Source organism: Taudactylus pleione, unplaced genomic scaffold (assembly GCF_031769625.1).
Source record: "Taudactylus pleione unplaced genomic scaffold, aTauple2 ptg000484l, whole genome shotgun sequence".
In the NCBI taxonomy this organism is placed as follows: domain Eukaryota; kingdom Metazoa; phylum Chordata; class Amphibia; order Anura; family Myobatrachidae; genus Taudactylus; species Taudactylus pleione.
Genome location: NW_028284886.1, coordinates 113,510 through 132,376, shown reverse-complemented (window position 1 = coordinate 132,376; position 18,867 = coordinate 113,510). Strand labels below are relative to the sequence as shown.

The 18,867-nt window shown below is 50.3% G+C and overlaps 1 protein-coding gene across 1 annotated transcript in view; it reads right to left on the bottom strand.

The window, feature by feature from the left end:
- The window catches only part of LOC148502728 (transport and Golgi organization protein 6 homolog), a 106,487-nt gene that overhangs the window by 27,856 nt on the left and 59,764 nt on the right, over positions 1-18,867 (bottom strand). Inside the window, exons 8-10 of the mRNA XM_088449432.1 lie at positions 10,188-10,550; positions 10,055-10,112; positions 1,482-1,634 (exon numbers count right to left, since the gene is read on the bottom strand). Of these exons, the coding sequence (XP_088305558.1) occupies positions 1,482-1,634; positions 10,055-10,112; positions 10,188-10,550 (574 nt within the window). The remainder of the gene's footprint in view (positions 1-1,481; positions 1,635-10,054; positions 10,113-10,187; positions 10,551-18,867) is intronic.

Here is an 18,867-nt window from a genome sequence, read left to right as displayed (position 1 = left end):
GCACGATGATTGCACAGTGTGTACAGGAGAATTTCATACAATGTTCCCACATGATATATTGTGCCGTCGTTCGGTAGATTGCATAGTGTGTACGCTTTATATCATGTGTTCTGGGATGAAGGCAAATTGGAACGACCATCACGCCTTTTGGACGTCGTTCTGATGTGTACCTTGGCCTATGCTGCGAGGTGGGGTCCCCGTGGCCCAGACTGGTTTTTCGAATTGAGATCTGTGGAATTTGGAGGCCAAATCAGCACACTGAACTCTTTGTCATGTTCCTCAAACTGTTCCTGAACAATGTTTGCAGTGTGGCAGGGTGTATTATCCGGCTGAAAGAGACCTCTGACATCAGGGTACACCGTTACCATGAAGGGGTGTACTTGGTCTGCTACAATGTATAGGTAAGTGGTACGTATCAAAGTAACATCCACATGAATGGTGGTTGCCCAGCAGAACATCGCTGCCTCGGCCCTTCTTAAAGGGGTAATCATTTAAGAGGCAAAAACAACCTGGTTTTGCCTTTTAAATGATTGCCGCCTTAAAAACATTGGCCAGACTCGCCAGAGCCTACAAGTTGCATAATGTTACATTTACCCCATTGTCTTCTACTGAAAGATTTTTAGAAAATTATTTAAAACAGAATCTACTTTCACATGTACTTTCCTGTACACATGTAAGACACATTTTGAGTTCCTTTAACCAAGATGTCGGGCACACAGGAGCCAACATGTTATGAAAGTCTTCCAAGTTAGAGGTGAGGCAGAGATTAATATACATAGGAATGTCAGAGTACTATGTACAGCCCTAAACAAGTCACCTTACATCCCCAGAACATCTAAAATCACAGATATAATATCACCGCCCAGAGCAATAATTACTTAGTGCCGCATTGTACAGTGTGTGGGACACAAAGCTGATCAAACAAGTTGAAACTTTACCGAAGATTGCTTTTAAATATACCTAAAAATATGTAAAATCAATGATTTCCTTTTAGTTTTCACACTTTTTCCAGCAGTTTTTATCCCACATCTATAAATGTGTTGGGTACGGGATGCCGGCTTTCAGGATCCCAGCATCTCGACTGGGTTAGACTACCGACAGCTACTGCTAAGTAACGTAACCCTACCCTCCTTCCCTGCAGCCTAAACATAACTCTCCCCCCCATAGCCTAACCCTAACCCTAATCCTCCCCTTAACCCCAATACTTACCGTCGGCATGTTAGCAGTCGGGAAGCTGGTGCCAGGATCCTGACTGCCTGGAACATAACTACATCCCCTATAAACATATTTTTATTGCTGAAACAGATTTACTAAAATGCACAGCATACATACAGTAAGCAGCAGGCCTTATTATTGGAACACAGAGAATAATAAAGTGAAATAGGCCTTTGGTTTGTACATTTTACAGATGGAGTTTGTAGCCAAATGAAAGTACGTGGTAGATGGGTGGTCACCCATGTGCCCCTGGTAAGCGCACTCACCCAATGTTCTGGTGCACCTCATCAGTGCCTCTCCCACCTTCATCCTGGTCTCCGGAGTTTGTGCCTTTGTGTTGGATGACGCACCGCTATCATAATGCGCCAGAAGGACCGGCAGGACGCGATCAGGGATGTCCCCAGACAGTACCGCAATGCCTGTTTACCAAAACAAGATGGAATTGTATTTATGGTGATGTAAGGATCATCTGTGCTTTGTACTATTATTATGTGTTTTGTTTTAAAATGGGGCAGATTCAATTAGCGGCTGGACATACTGCGCGGCTGCAGATCCTGGGTTTAACGCCTGGAGCCATTTCCACCTGCGTTATTTGGCCAGAGTTATGTAAATACCCCGCACAGTGAGCCCCAGAGGGAGGGTGCACTTAACGCAGATTTTTCCTCGTATCTCCACGTTAAGTGCACCCTTGGGGCAGCGAGCAGTAATTGAATAACTCAGGGCAGAGCGGAAACCGCGCGGTAAGTCTAGCCGCTAATTGAATCTACCGAAAAAGCTACCATCATATTAGGCAGCTCTGGACAGGGTAGTTTCTAGGGTCTGAGGCTCCCAGTGCGAGCAGTCAAAATGCGCTCCCCCCCAAGAAGCAGTAATATTGCGGAGTGGGCGTGGCCTCATCGTGAGGGGGTGTGGTATCATGGTAAGGGAGCGTGATCTCGAAAGACCACAGAATGTCAGCCACTGTGACTACTGAGTACAGGGGTGTCTAACCTGTCAGAGGCAAAGTGCTGATAAATACATGTAGCTAAAAAAAAGACAGAAATGGGGTGTGGCCAAGCTGTCACAAGCCCACGCCGCATTGCTGTGTGCACGCCTTTGGTGTGACATTTGCAGAAGTATGACCTTGCATCACACCCGGTTTTAGTCGCGTTGGGAGCGAACCCAGCACATTGAAATACAAGCCAGATCCACATATAATACACGGCAACAAACCACTTCCACATAATATATTGGAAAAGCCAGAGGCACATAAACTACGTTTTAAAACCACATCCACCTCAAATACATTATTACATCCAGAACCACATAAAACACATTGAAAAAACAAGATTCACATAATACACACTTCATTCCAGCCCCCTCCCTTACCATTCCAGCCCCCTCCCTTACCATTCCAGCCCCCTCCCTTACCATTCCAGCCCCTCCCTTACCATTCCAGCCCCCTCCCTTACCATTCCAGCCCCCTCCCTTACCATTCCATCCCGACAGGTCTTAGGCTTCCCCCCCACTGGCTCTCAGGCAAAAGTGCCCATTATGCAGTGTCCCCTGTAGTTGTGCCCCTTATGCAGTGCCCCCCCTGTATTTATGCCCCTTATGCAGTGCCCACAGTGGTGGTGCAACTTATGCAGAGCCCACAGCAGTGGTGCCCTTTATGCAGTGCACCCAGTAGTAGTGCCCCCAGGAGTGGTGCCCCCTATGCCATGCCCCATTAGTAGTGACCCCTGTAGTCATGCCCCCATCAGTAATGCCCCAGTAGTAATGGTCCCTGTTGTAGTGCCCCAGTAGTAGTGTCCCCAGTTGTATTGCCCCCAATAGTAGTGCCCCCTGTATAAATTCCCCAGTATTTATGCCCCTGTATTAGTGCCCCCAATAGTAATGCTCCCTTTGTAGTAGTGCCCCAAGTAGTAAAGCCCCAAGTAGTAGTGCCCCTGGACCCTGAGTAATGCCCCCAGTAGTGGTGCCCCCCAAGTAATGTCCCCAGTAGTAGTGCCCGAGTGCCCCCAGTAGTGGTGTCTCCCCCAGTAGAAGTGCCCCCCTTGTAATGTCCCTAGTAGCTGTGCCCAGGTGCCCCCAGTAGTGGTGGCACCCCCAGCAGAAGTGCCCCCAGAGGAATGTCCCTAGTAAAGACTGCCTGCACAAAAAAATAAAACAGTAATACTTACCTTCAGCCCCGCTCTGGCGTCCGCTCCGCTCGGCTGCTCCTCTGCACTATGGGAAAGATGTCATGACGTCCTCCTATAGTTCACACAGGGGGAGCCGGAAGCCGGAGCCTCCGTATCCGGCTGCTCTGCCGGGCGCCCGCTGGTAACTGAATCTCAGCGGGCACCCGGCAGTTCACAAGCTGTTTCTACAGCAGGGTCGGAGGCGGCGCGCCCCCTGCGATTGCACGGGTCGCCTGCCCCTAGAAACGGCCCTGGCTCTGGATCATGTTACAAACATACACAATGTCATGAAACAGTTGGGAGCTGATTGGCTGGAGCACCATTATCATACGCAGTGAGCTATAAAACTCATTGCGTATGATAAAGTGCGCCATAAATGGGCCCCAGAGCTTCTTAGTGCTAGCTTGGCCAAGTTAGTAAGCTTACCCCACCAAAGGCAAAGTGATCTCTGTTCGGGGGGGACCAAACACTGACATCTACTCCATGACTGTGCAATTAGGTATTTATAAACCGAGGGAGAATTAGCTCAGCTACAAACCGGAATAGAGAGATATCTCTCTCAGCTGGGAACCTGTACAAACCATGGGCCTGATTCAGAGCTGGACGATCTTTCAGAGCGCTCGCTCTGAATCAGTGCCCTCCTTCTCTTTTTTAGAGCAGCCTCCTGGCCGCTCGCATAGCTGTGGGTGACCACCCACAGTCAAGACCATCGCAACCATCGGGCTTGCGACGAGACCCTTGTGGTAGGGTCTCGTTGCCGCAAGCCCAGGAATGCTTTTCGCTCTATCAGTGATGTCAGTGGGGCCGGCCCCAGATGGTAGATGTTCCCATGGGAACGCCTCCTTCTGGCCAGCCACGCCCCCAGCACGCCCACCAAAGGGGGCGTGCTGTCACTCACCATCGACAGCACGCCCCCTTTGCTGCGAGACCCATAGCGACGGCTTGCCCGTCGCTATGCGGGTCTTGCGCATGCGCACGACGGAGGCGTCTCCCTCGTGCGCATGTGCACTGCCCCAACATTGACCCGCGAGCGGGTCTGAATCAGGCCCCATGTTGCAATGCAAGGGGTGTAAATACAGAATTTTTTTACATGTGGGGTAAATACTGGCTGCTTTTCCATGTAGCCCACAAATACTGCACAGCTTTATTATTACTCTACAATTTATATGTCAGTTTGGAAACACTCCTCCCAAATCTAAATCTCTCTGCACATTTTAAATCTGCCCCATCTGCAGTGCAGCATGGCTTCACCAAGATGATCAGTTGAGAGAGATCTCTCTCTCTGGGCCTGATTCAGACCTGCTCGCAAGCGGGTCGATGGTGGCCCAGTGCGCACGCGCGGCGTGACCGAGCACAAAAAGCACTCTCTCCGTGGCTCACTACAAAAGGGGTGGCTGTCGATGTTGATCGACAGCTCGCCCCGTTTTTAGGCGTGGCCGGGGATGGCTTCATAAACAGAGGCGTTTTCCGAAGCGAACGCCTGCCGTTTGTGGGCGGCCCCACTGACATCACCAGTGATGTCAGTGGGAGAGCTTCCGGCAATATTAGAGCCAGAAGCTCTCTGGGGCATGCGGCAACGAGACCCTACCACAAGGGTCTCGTCGCAAGCCCGATGGTCGCGATGGTCTTGACCATCGCGACCATCATCCTGGCCGCTCGCAATAGCTGTGGATGGTCACCCACAGCTATGCGAGCGGCCAGGAGGCCGCAACTAAAAAAAACAGCGCCCGCCCTGATTCAGGCCCTAAGATCAATAGGCTACCCCCTACCAGCAGCCACACAAAAAGGGCCAATGCTAGCTTTTCTATACAGTGCAATAACTTTTAATACAAGCCAGCTATAATTCATGGGAATATGCAAACCAAGAACAAAGTACGTGCATGCAGGTGATATCTTCTATGGACAATATTATATATTCAGCACATAGAAAAGCTGCCAGCACTTAAGCTATCCCACTACCTGTACAGTGAAATGCCCTCTCCATGTGCCCCTTTGAAGCTGGACTCCGCCCTTAGTAATTTATTAATCATTAGTGAGAGGCCTCTCGGGAGTTAGATGAAAGGCCGCTCCCCGCCCGGCTTCTGCGCTCAGACCTGTGAAGGATGTGTAACATAGGTGGTATTGTCCCACTGCCACAAAGGGGGCTCTCACCACACCCCCACCCTCCCCAGACTTGTTACCAGCATCATTGGAGCAGAACGACGTGTGAGGGGGACACACACAAATAGCTGTTTCCAAGAACAATCACTAAAATGGCCGCTTGCTATAAGTGTGTAATGTGTAATGAATCGTGCTCCCATTTATAACCAGAGGGACCAAAATGGGGTAAAAACAATTTGATATTGTATAATAGGATAAGATATTAATACAGAAGAGATGCTGTAAGAAGCTCAGCACAATTGTACTTCTATACACATGTGAAGGTCTGTACCGTATATTACATAAATAGGGCTCACCCACAATACTGCACTGACCACAGTAACCAATCATCAATTGGCTTTCATCGGTCTAGCACATTAGAACATGAATGCAAAAGTCTGATTGGCTGACATAGTCCAGTGCAACTTTTGCAAATAAATTAGTGTTTCTAATAGTTTTTTTTATTTTATTTTAAACCTCAGAGGCCATAATGGGGGAAGTTGAAGTAACAGCGTAAAAATGGTTGTGTTGCCCAGGGCTACAGAATTAAATTAAATAAATCATTTTATTTATTTTCTTGACACGTGCGCAGTCGGACGATATTTTGCTGAATTGCGTAAGTATCAGCATTACGTTTACATCAGAATCAGCCCCTATGATCCATTTTCATTCCAAAATGCATTTTTTTCTGAACAGAGGCAGTAAGACGGGCATGGGAAATGGGAAAGTGGGAATTAAAAGCTTTACACGAAAAATAGGGACGATCGCATGCGTTATATCAGCGTTTTCCCCCAGACAGCGTTTCAGCTGTTCACTTGCTTCTGGCAGGATAAACTAATTATCCTCTCTCTGCTATCACCACCCTGATAATAGCTGCTCAATGCACGGGAACACGGGGCTGGATTAATATTCATAGTCAGGTATAGCTTTTCCACAGGGCTCCATTAATGAGTTTCATTGCTTTGCACTGGACGCAGCTGTGTGGTGGGAAAACCGGTCAGGGAGAAATTATCGAGCAGTTTGTGGTTCTATTCCCGGCTTCAGCATAATGATTTAGAGAAATTAAATAAACCGTTATTGAAGGTTCAAAGAATAAAGTTTGCACACGACATGAGTAAGACTTTGTCATGAGCCCTTGTTCCCATGTAGGCGACCATGCGTGGCCTATGTGTGACATCTGCCTTCACCTAACTCAGGGGTCTATTTACTAAGCAGTGTTAGGAGACAGAGTGAAAAGTCATAAGAAAGTGATAAGGTGGCAGCCAATCAACTCCCAACTGTCATTTTTCAAACACAGCCAGTGAGATGACAGTTGGGAGCTGATTGGCTGGTACCTTATCACTTTCTTGTCACTTTTCACTCTGTCTCCTAACACTGCTTAGTAAATAGATCCTTTAGAGTCTAATCATCTGGAGAAATCTGCTAAGTAGGGCTCATGGGAGTACCTTCTGCGGAGACCCCCTAACACTATCAGCAGCAGCTTTCCCCTACGCTCCCTTGCATTGGGTTCACCATGGATGATGAGTCTTTCTGAAAGCGCAGAGTTCATAGGTCCCGTACACACAGGTGTCGCTCTTAAAAGCTTATTAAATGCAAATTGACAGTACAAAATCCATAAATAACGTACGCAAATGGAATTGTACACGTACTCACTAGTGCTTTTCTGGTCAGCCTGCAGAATACAGACGCATTGGATAACACAGAGAAGTTCTATAGGTGTGGGCAATGAGGTGCACTATGCTGCCGGGAGGATCTGAGAACACGCTTCTAATGTTCTGCTAACAGAGGACAAGGTACAAGGCTTCCAAACCCTTGTGTACGAGCCAACCAATCAAGAAGCTTCTGTCAGTGTATTGGATCCAATATCATTTGAGCACGAGCACAAGTATGTATAGGGTACATCTGCATTGCCCACATGGTGTTAGGTAGGTGAAGACCCCCCCCTCGGACCTACTGGAAAGATAATGGCAGCGAATATAATAAATGCCATGCTAGCGCAACAGTCACGATGACCCCTATAAATATAAAAACGTTGTGGTTCCATGTCAGTAACGATTGTCACTGTCCCATTAGCGTAATACAGGCATATTGGAGATTGAAAACTTTGGGTCTGACGTTGAACACACGTTGGATGTAATTGCTCCCACATTGCGTGCAGATAAATAAATGCATATATTCACTCGTATGCAGACATTGTGGGGAGACTGCCCCTATCCTAGTACAATAGCCGTCATCATCAGGGCACGATCACACCAATCCGAATATTGGTGAAAAAAAGATCAGTATAAAAAGGGGCGTAATTATGCTTTCCCTCTGAAGAAACTGCCATTAAATACGGCGGAGAAACGTGTTAGAATATATTGGACATTACTGTCTGCATGGTTTATTATACCCATATGACACTTCATGCTACCAGCTAATTATAGTCCACAATTGCACTTCTGAGAGCAGCTCCAATAGTGAGCTATCATTACCCCTCACCATTGGACTAAGGCTGCTCACCCTGCACTCCTGCATTTGGCAGGGAATACACTTATCCCCAGTGATTCCAGCATCTTGTCACCAGCGATCACGAGCAGACCGAGGCTGCTTTTGTACTGGCCACAGATAGAGCTTTACCATCAGCGCTAGCAGCTTATTCTAACCAGCGCCTGCACACGGGCTGAGACTACTTGGCATAAACCCTGTATTGCTACCACATGACTAGGCGGCTGTCACATCCACATCTATTCAACTGCCAGATATCCATTGCGGCTTTGTGGATTACAGCTAAACTCATTCCAGTCTATCTGGTAATAACCAATGGAATATACTGACCAGGACAAACTGTCATCTCTTGTGGCAGAGACTGTTATATATGAAGGAGTATTTATCCATATACAGCCTCTTTATACACATATTGGCTGTTTTCTGGACTCTCATTAAGACTCACCACCAGGTCGTATGTCGGATACAAGTTATATCTGTATGATGCCAACATCTATTTCATTTTAACAATCCATACGTACTGGCAACATAGATTTAATTGGGTATATTAACCATTTGCAGCTATACGCCGTTTTAATTTATGTTGAATAAATGTCAGTTATATTTTAGTTCATGCGCTCCTTGGACCGTTCATATATCACAATGCCCCTCTCATGGTCTGGTCTGTAGGAGCTGCAATAAAATATTAGTACTAATTACAATGTTAATTATCCTCATATCGGCTAACCTGAAATACTGGGCCTGATTCAGAGCCAGACGCTGTGACCAGAGCGCTCGCTCTGAATCAGGGCCCTCCTACCTCTTATTGGAGCGGCCTCCTGGCCGCTCGTATAGCTGTGGGTGACCACCCATAGCTTATGCGAGCAGCCATGATGATGGTCGCGATGGTCAAGACCATCGCGACCATCGGGCTTGCGACGAGACCCTGCGGTAGGGTCTCGCTGCCGCAAGCCCTGGAGTGATTTTGGCTCTAACAGAGCCAAAATCACTCTCACTGACATCACTAGTGATGTCAGTGGGGCCGGACCCAGACGGTATGCGTTCCCATGGGAACGCCTCCGTCTGGCAGCCACGCCCCCGGCACGCCCACCAAAGGGGATGTGCTGTCAGTCACCATCGACAGCACGCCCCCTTTGGAGCGAGACCCATAACGACAGCCTGGCTGTCGCTATGCGGGTCTCGCGCATGCGCACGACGGAGCTCCCTCCGTCGTGGGCATGCGCATTAGGGCACCATCGACCCGCTTGCGAGCGTCCTGCGCTCGCGAGCGGGTCTGAATTAGGCCCTCTGTGTAGAACTGCTTACGTAATTACACTTCCGCCCAACTCAGCGCAGCCCGTAACTCCAGCAACACGCCCTCTCCGAACATTGCTTATGTAAGAACATCCTGTACAGTCCAGTTACAATCCCCCTTCAGTTGTAAGTGTTATGAAACTTAAACCCCCTTTCACACCAATATCCTGGGTCCGACCCGTTTACACTGAACCTTCGAACAGGGTTACTCCCGGGTAGGCCCCCGTTCACACTAAACCCAGGTCTACCCTGCTAGACGTGTGAGGTCATAAAAAGTGGGAGGTGACTCCTGTACAGCCGCCAATCAGCTCATTTTAAGCAAAACCCAGGTCGGATAACCCGAGTTGGACTGTTCACACTGCACCGTGACCCGGGTAGTTCCCTTGTCCAACCCTGGTCACTACCCAGGTCAATCTTGCAATACCCAGGCAGTGTGAAAGGGGTATTGGATGGAAATTAAATGCGCACCACACTGCATTGCTCGCACTGCCGTACGCCTGGTTCCGCAGCATGCGCGGTAAGAAAACATGCAAGATAGATACTCCCCACAAACGCATATTTAACTCTGTATTAGCCGCATTGTACTCCAGCAACTTGGTTACATCCCAGATGCCACAACATTTAACACCAGTTTTGGCTGGGAGAATATTTGGTTCCTTTCTATTTTACTTCTTTGATTTGAATGCCAATCTGGAACATTTAAAAACAGAAAACAGGAGTAAGGTCATGACTCAAATAATATGTCAGTGAGAGGTTACCTTGAATTGCCGACAGGTACACAAAGGGGTCCCCTTGCTCCAAGTTCTCTAAGAACAGCTGAAACAAAGTGAGGGCATTACTGGAATATTCTGCAAACAGCGCCACCTACTGGCCAACGAGACATTAGCTTACCTGCATCACCTGCTCCCTGCGTTCCATCACCTCCGGGTGCCTCTGCTCCAGCAGACGGGTGAGAGTGCGCAGGGCCGCTGCCCGTGTGGGGATGTCAGGGTCTGTTGCGGAGCTCAGCACCTCCTGAATGTCACGCAGGGTAGCGGTTGTATGGTCCGTGCTTGGCTTATGATGTCTTGGCTCTTTTTTCTCTGTGTCCTGGGAGGTAGTTGCCATGTGTGTAAGTGGCACAGCACAATGTGTGGCAATGGTAACACGCAGGTCACTCGCCAGCTCCTGAATAACCGGCTCTGGGTGGCAGAGGGAGACTTTTTCCAACGCTGGAAGTAACTTCTTCAGGTGCTTGAAATCTGATGACGTCAACTGTGGATAAAAGTTGACCGCGGGTCAGTATTGCGAATGCATGTTGCATGTTTTTTGCAGAGCGTGCGCAACTATGAGAAATGCAGAGTCTAATGCAACGCCACCTGCAGCTGAACGAGCATAGAAGGCTTATTACGAGGCGAAGCTGAGCTAGGGGGTGTAAATGGAACTGCGAGCTCAGCATAGATATGTGCAAATTACGCCTCAAGTGCTCACTGACGATGACGACGGGTATGAAACCAGGCGTATAAATAGCGGCGGCCGGGGCGCAGAGACGCATACGACACTGCACGCAAGCAAATATCTGCATATTGCTCTAAGTACACAATGTGGGTGCAATGAAGTCCCAGTTGTATTCAACTGTATACAAGCCCCATTGTCTTACACTCAGGGCTGTGACAAAATACCTGACACTATACACAGGTGAGACATACAGTACATGTTGTGGGCTGAACCATGTGGCAGCCTATCAATTTGCTGGGAATCGGTGACAATAAGAAGCACTGGCTGATATTTATGATACCTCTCTCACATTCATGAGGTAACGATACTAGTGATAGATGGCAGTTCAGCCAACAAAATGGCTGCTGCCACAGTAGCCACCAGATATGAGGCATATATATATATATATATATATATATATATATATATATATATTAGGCATTTAAAAGAGGGCTATGAAATGGTTTCTATTCTCTGGGGGCAATTACAATTTTAGCGCCAGGCGCGCCCGACGGAGCAATGCAGTTGTTCCTCTGCTCAAGCGTGATAGCGGTCAGCACAGGCATTTTGGCTTGCCCCCGAGAAGGTGAGCAGAAGTCTTGCTTTTGGGTGCACAAACTTCTGTTTCTGTGTCCTAACCAGGACCGCGTACAGCGGCTAAACGACAAGAGCGATAATTAATGGGCACCCAAAAAGAATTGAATTGCAACATTGACAGCCCGTTAATTGAATCGCCTGAATCCACTGGGGAACACTGGGGTATAGAGGCTCAGCTGGAGATTAGAGGGCAGATGTACCAAACCTTCAAGGGAGATAAAGTGGAGAAGTCACTTATAGTAACCAATCAGCTTCTCGCTACATTTACCTAGCACTGCGTGTAACAGGACAATGCTCTGGGAAACTTCTCCACTTCCCCTCTCTCCAAGCCTTGATATATCTCCCCATAGGCATTTTACATTTTGCTCTAAGCTGCTCCCCCTCTATACCTCTGCAACCTATAGGGGTAATCGGTTATTTCTAACAAGCCACGGGACAGAACAAATGGGGGAACATAGATACAAGGTCCTCCAGCAATACAGACCTATAGAACAAATGTTACAACAAGGAGAATGAGAACAAGAGCGTAAAACAAGAGATATGGTAAGAACTTACCTTTGTTATCTCTGTTTCTACGAAGTCCATAGGGTCCACAGGGTTGACCTCGGGGTATAGCTGGATCTGGATCCACAGGCACCACGCAGTTAAAGCTCTGCTGCTCCCAGGATGCACTTGGGTCCGTCCTCCTCTACACCCCGCCCCCGAGCCACAGGCACCTCAGGTGGTAAGCAGCCAAGGCCGGAGGAGGAGACTAAACAGAGAGAAGGAAGACTGGAACACACAAGAAACCATACTCACAGAAATGGGAGACGGAAAACCGGAGACCAGACACACAGCCCATATGAAGCCAGGTGCGTCAGGGCGGGCGCCCTGTGGACCCTATGGACTTCGTAGAAACAGAGATAACAAAGGTAAGTTCTTACCATATCTCTTGTTTTCTACTTCAGGGTCCATAGGGGGTCCACAGGGTTGACCTTGGGGATGTCCCAAAGCAGTTCAACTAAGGGCGGGGACGCTCCTGTGCTGAAAGGAGAACCCGGCGCCCAAAGGATGCATCCTGAGAGGCGAAAGTGTCAAACGCATAAAACCTCAAAAACGTCTGAATTGAAGACCAAGTGGCCGCCTTACACAGCTGAACAGCAGAGGCGCCACGCCTAGCAGCCCAAGAGGAACCCACAGAACGAGTGGAATGAGCCTTAACAGAGGCCGGCACAGGTAAACCCTCCTGTGCATAAGCCTCTCAAATAACGGAACAAAGCCAACGGACTAACGTTTGCTTGTTGGCAGGCCAATCCCTTTTGTGAAAACCAAAGAGGACAAACAACGAATCAGACTTCCTAACCGAAGCAGTCTGGTCCACATAGATTCTAAGCACCCGGACTACATCTAAGGAAGCCTCGCCAGCTGAAAGATCAGGTGACTGAAAAGCTGGCACAAGTTCCTGATTGATGTGGAACTTCGAGACCACTTTAGGTAAAAACTCAGGACGAGTGCGGAGCACCGCTCTGTCCTGGTTAAAAATCAGAAAAGGAGGGTGACAGGAAAGCGCCCCCAATTCTGACACCCTCCTGGCAGAAGCAATTGCCAGGAGAAAAACAGTCTTAAACGTCAGCCACTTGAGTTCCACTGACTCAAGAGGCTCAAAAGGAGGACCCTGCAGGACCCGTAGCACCACCGCCAAGTCCCAAGGAGCCACAGGAGGCACGAAGGGAGGCTGGATCCTGAGAACACCTTGGAAAAAGGTGTGAACATCTGGCAGGGTAGCAATCCGTCGTTGGAACCACACGGACAAAGCGGACACATGAACATTCAGAGAGGCAAGGCGTAAGCCGAGGTCCAAACCTGATTGAAGAAATTCCAAGATTCTAGAAACTCGGAACACCTGAGGATCATAGCTTCTGGACTCACACCACTGAAAGTAAGTGCGCCACACCCTGTGGTAAATCCGTGCGGAAGCAGGCTTGCGTGCCCTAAGCATGGTACCAATAACCGAACTGGAGAAACCCTGAGACCTCAAGACGGCTGTCTCAAGAGCCACGCCATCAAAGACAGCCGACCCAGATCCGGGTAAAGGCAGGGCCCTTGAGACAACAGGCCCCGACACTGAGGAAGAAGGTACGGAGCGTCGATGGAGAGGCTCCTCAGATCGGAGTACCAAGGACGTCTGGGCCACGCCGTAGCCACCAGCACGAGTGTGCCGCCATCCTGCTTGAATTTCCGCAGGACCCAAGGAAGTAGGGATATCGGAGGAAACAGATACGCCAGGTGAAACGTCCATTTCACTGACAGCGCGTCCATTAGACATGCGCTTGCGTCTCTTGTCCTTGACCCGTAAACGGGCAACTTGTGATTGTGACGGGAGGCCATCAAGTCCAGTTCCGGCAGCCCCCATCTGTCTACGAGTAGCTGAAACACCTCTGGGTGAAGCGACCATTCCCCGGGATACACGTCGTGACGGCTGAGGAAGTCCGCCTCCCAATTGAGGACTCCGGGGATGAACACCGCTGAGATCGCTGGAATGTGGCACTCCGCCCAAGCAAGGATGCAAGACACCTCCTACATCGCTGCCCGACTGCGAGTTCCTCTTTGGTGGTTGATATATGCCACCGTGGTGGCGTTGTCGGACTGCACCTGAACCACCCTTCCGTGAAGAGCGGGGCCGGACGACTGCAGGGCCCTGTATACTGCCCGCAGTTCCAGGATGTTGATGGGGAGAAGAACTTCTTCCGCAGACCAACGACCCTGAAGTGACAACGAGCCGGTCACTGCCCCCCAACCCCTGCTCCGTCGTGAGCAGGACCCAGTCCGGGATCCAAAAGGGGCGCCCCTCCACTAGATGAGCTGTCTGAAGCCACCAAGCCAAAGACTGCCGAACCTCCGGGGACAACACCAGCATCTGAGAATGGATCCGGTGAGGTAACCCGTTCCATTCCGATAGAATCAGCCCCTGCAGGGGCCGGGAATGGAACTGGGCAAATTCCACCATGTCGAATGTCGACACCATGGACCCCAGAACTGTCATAGCCGAATGGACCGACAGGCGGCAACTGCTCAGGCAACTGCGTATCCGCAGTTGGAGGGAGGAGATCTTCTCCGGAGTCAGGAAGATCCTTTGCTGACGAGAATCCAGCAGGGCTCCCAAATGAACCATCCGTTGCGATGGAATCAGGGAGAGTTCTCCAATTTATCAACCACCCGTGCGCTTGCAGGCAAGCGATTGTCAGGTGGAGATGTTGAAGCAGTACCTCCGGGGAGCTCGCCAGCAACAGGCGGTCGTCCAGATACGGCAGCAGCCGTACATTCTGGTTCCGAAGATGTGCGGCCATGACTGCCATAACCTTTGTGAATACCCTCGGTGCCGTGGAGAGACCAAAGAGTAGCGCCCGGAACTGATAATGATGCTGAAGGATAGCGAACCTCAGATACCGCTGGTGTGAAGGTGCTATCGGAACATGGAGGTAGGCGTCCTGTATATCCAGGGACACCATGTAATCCCCAGGTTCCATCGCCAGAATGATGTAACGTAACGTTTCCATCCTGAATTTGGGAACTCTGAGGAATTTGTTCAGAGACTTCAAATTGAGAATAGGGTGATGAGAACCATTGGGTTTCTGCACCAGAAACAGAGTACAATAGTACCCCGTCACTCGTTGTGATTGAGGAACGGGAACAATGACCCCTGCTTTCAGCAAGGACTCTATAGCCTCCTGAATCTGTAAAGCCTTGGTCTTGTCCTGAGAAGGACTCGTGCAGAAATACTGGTGGGGCGGTCTGTGCCGAAAAGACAGGGCGTACCCCTGGGAGACCACTTCTCGAACCCAGGCATCCGTGGTGGTATTGTGCCAGCACTGGGCAAATTGAAGAAGTCTGCCTCCCACTCTGGGGTCCCCCAGAGGGAGGCCCGTCCCATCAGGCAGAAGGTTTATCTTCCTCCTTGGAAGAAGGGCGCCTGGCACTCCAGGCCTGCTTCTTGGGCTTAGAAGCGGCCTTGGTCGCCGACTGTCTCGGGAAGGACTGACCTTTGGCCTTGCCCTGAACCCGAAAGGCAGAGCTCCGTACCTTGGTAGGTGCAGAAGCCGAAGGGAGGAAAGCTGAGTTAGACTGCCAGAGTATTCACTATTTTGTCCAAGTCTGGACCAAAAAGCAACTCTCCATTAAAAGGTAAGGCATCCAGGCCCTTTTTGGAGTCTGCGTCAGCTCTCCAAGACCGCAGCCACAAGGACCGACGTGCCGACACAGCTACCGCCGATACCCTACAGGTCAGCAAGCTTGCATCCAACGATGCTTCCCCAATGTAGGAAGCCGCATCCCTCATTTGTCCTATCAACGCTCTCTGGATATCCGGAGCATCATCCGGAAAGGTATCCTCTAAAGCGTTGGCCCAGCTCTCGATGGCCTTAGCCACCCAAGAGATGGCCATGGACGGACGGGCCACAGCGACAGAGAGTGAGTAGATAGACTTTAAACAAGTCTCCACTTTCCTGTCCGTGGGATCTTTCAGAGAGGAGATCGACGGCAAAGGCAACGTAGCGCTTTTAATTAAGCGGGTGACATGGGAATCCACCGCAGGCGGAGTTTCCCATTTCCTGCAATGAGCCTCAGGAAAAGGAAAGTTGGAAGCCAACCGTTTCTGCGGTTGGAATCTCTTGCTGGGCAACTGCCAGGCCCCCGCCATAAGATCCGTCAACTGGTCGGACAGGGGAAAAACAGTCGAAGCTACTTTGGCCTTTTTAAAATTAGGATACTTCCTCCTCTATATGAAGGATGGCCCGCACCGCCCTAACCAAAGCCAGCACATTAATGGAGGACTTAGCCTCCACCTCCTGGGCCCCGGCATCCGAGTCAGAGTCCTCGTGGATCTCTCCGTCATCCGAAAACACGTCCGTGAACTGCGCCGCCAGTGAAGCCGACACGGGTCGCTTGGACGCCTTTGGGGGCAAATCACTGTGCAACATTGACTGAAAAGCCGATGACGAGGCCGCCAGGCTCTGAACAGAGCTGGAGAGGACATCCACCCAGGGAGGGGGTACCGTCTGAGGATACCCCTGAAAGGGTACCACTGACTGCTGCGTCACCGTGGGAGACTGCATGTATACAGGCAATCCCGCATAAGGACCCATAGTCTGAGACCCGGGAGGAGACTGCACCAGATGCGTAAGCCCCGCAAAGTGCTGCACGCGGCTTACCTGGCCCCGTAGAACCCGGCAGCAGTCAGTGGGAGGTCCCGGAGCCACGCTAGTACTGACTCCGAGGTCCCACTGCGATCCCCAGATCAGTACTGGCGTCGCAGCGCCAGCGGGTCTGTTGGAGCGGCAGCGTGGACGTCCAGATGGACAGTCTGATGCTGCCGCTCTGAAGAAGTAAAAAAAAATAATTAAATAAAATCTTCTTTTTAAAAATAAAAATAAAGCTTATGCAGCCCCACTGCCCAGGGTGACCCGACTCCGGCCGGGCACCAACTAAAACTGAGGTGCCTGTGGCTCGGGGGCGGGGTATAGAGGAGGAAGGACCCAAGTGCATCCTGGGAGCAGCAAAGCTTTAACTGTGTGGTGCCCGTGGATCCAGATCCAGCTATACCCCAAGGTCAACCCTGTGGACCCCCTAAGGACCCTGAAGTAGAAAGGATGGGTTTCCACAGTCCACTCGGAGAAAAGGGTTTGGGATAAAAATCAAAGTTTCTATTTCATCTTCGTGGGGGTCATTGGAACACTGGGGACATTCCCAAAGTTGCCCCAACGGGTGTAGTAGGTATTACCGCCGGCCGCATGGTTCAAATTCCGACAGCAGCAGCCCGACAAGGGTGAAGATCCCGATCCTCCCTAAGGTAAGTATAGCTAACCTAAATCCCCCCCCAACCCTGACCTTCCCTTAGGGGTGCCTAAACCTAACCACCCCTTCCCCGCAGCCTAAACCTAAGTCACCGGGGGGTGCCTAGCCCTAACCCCACCTTCCCCTAGCCTAAACCTAACCCTCCCAGGGGTGCCTAACCCTAAGTCACCCTGGGAGCCCTAAACCTAAAAGCAGGCCGCGCCCGGCTTACCTTCGTCCGGAATGCCGAGCGCCGGTCTTCCGGCGTCTGGTTAATGACAGGCGTCGAGTTTTTGACGCCTGTCATTAGTACCACGCCGGGATTAGAAAGTCTGGAAGCCGGCGGTCGGCATTTAGACCGTCGGCTTCCAAACTACATCCCGCCCCGAGAAGGTGTGCTAGCTTAGCAGTTTATGATGGACCTCAAAAACTCCAACCTGACGTAGCCCATCCGAAGCTGGATGTTCAGGGACTTCAGGTTCAGAATGAGACGAAAGGATCTGCCTGGTTTGTGGCCCAAGAAGATATCGGAGCAGAAACCCCATCTGGTCTTATGTACTGCATTCAATCCTTATTAAAACACTGTTTATATGAAGGTTTTGACAGGGGATAAGATATTACGGAAAGAGGACTAACTGTCCTGTTGCCAGCTTTACCGCTCACATACAAATCATCACAACTGCTTGGACATGCGGGGGTTAACATTCCCCACAGAATGAAGCACTCGCAGGTAGACAAGCTGGCATGCTCCGGGCAGAGGTTCCATGCCCACACATGTAACTGGATAGACCTACAAAGCTGGAGGGCTGGTGGAATGTGCAGGACTCTGACATGAAGTGGAGCCAGAGATCAGTACAGAGGTTTCCTTTCCTCGCCCTGGCCGTGACGTGGTTAAATCTCAGCACACACAACAATCTAGATTTCAGGCGGAGTTACAGGCGAGGCTGTAATTAGCTGTAATTAGCTCCTCTGCCAGCACTCTGAAGGCTCCTGTGTGCCTGTGCTGTGCCAATTTACTGAAGGGTTGGGCCTTGATTATTGCCATCACCTGGTATCCTGCAGCCATTCATAAAATATCAGCTATTGTATCAGGTTACGGCGTTCCTAGCTAGCGGATAAGTCGCATTGTCATGAATAATGGCTCCACTTGCACTTTAAAAAGGGACATTGTACTGTGTCTGGGATACCAAATAGTTCCCTGGGAAATGTACGTATGGTATATATGGGGAGTGAGCATTTCCACTGCTAGTACCTGTGATCTAATGCAGCTTGGCAAAATATAGAGTAGGTTTTCTCACGTTGTAACTCACCCGGGGAGCTCCGGTCAAGGGGACGGGCACCTCCCAGCTCAGCCGCCCACATATTATAACCCATGGGGGACCTGCAGTCACTCGATGCCAGGGAAGGCCATCTGCACATTACCCCAACCTTGCTTTATGCTGCGACCGCCGGTCACAGAGCCTCCATGATGTAGAGGACCAGAAGGGCAGCGCTCAGTTACCTTGGCAACACTGCAGTGTACGGTCAGTGTGGCATGTTACAGCACTGCAGTGTACGGTCAGTGTGGCATGTTGCAGCACTGCAGTGTACGGTCAGTGTGGCATGTTACAGCACTGCAGTGTACGATCAGTATGGCATGTTACAGCACTGCAGTGTACGGTCAGTGTGGCATGTTACAGCACTGCAGTGT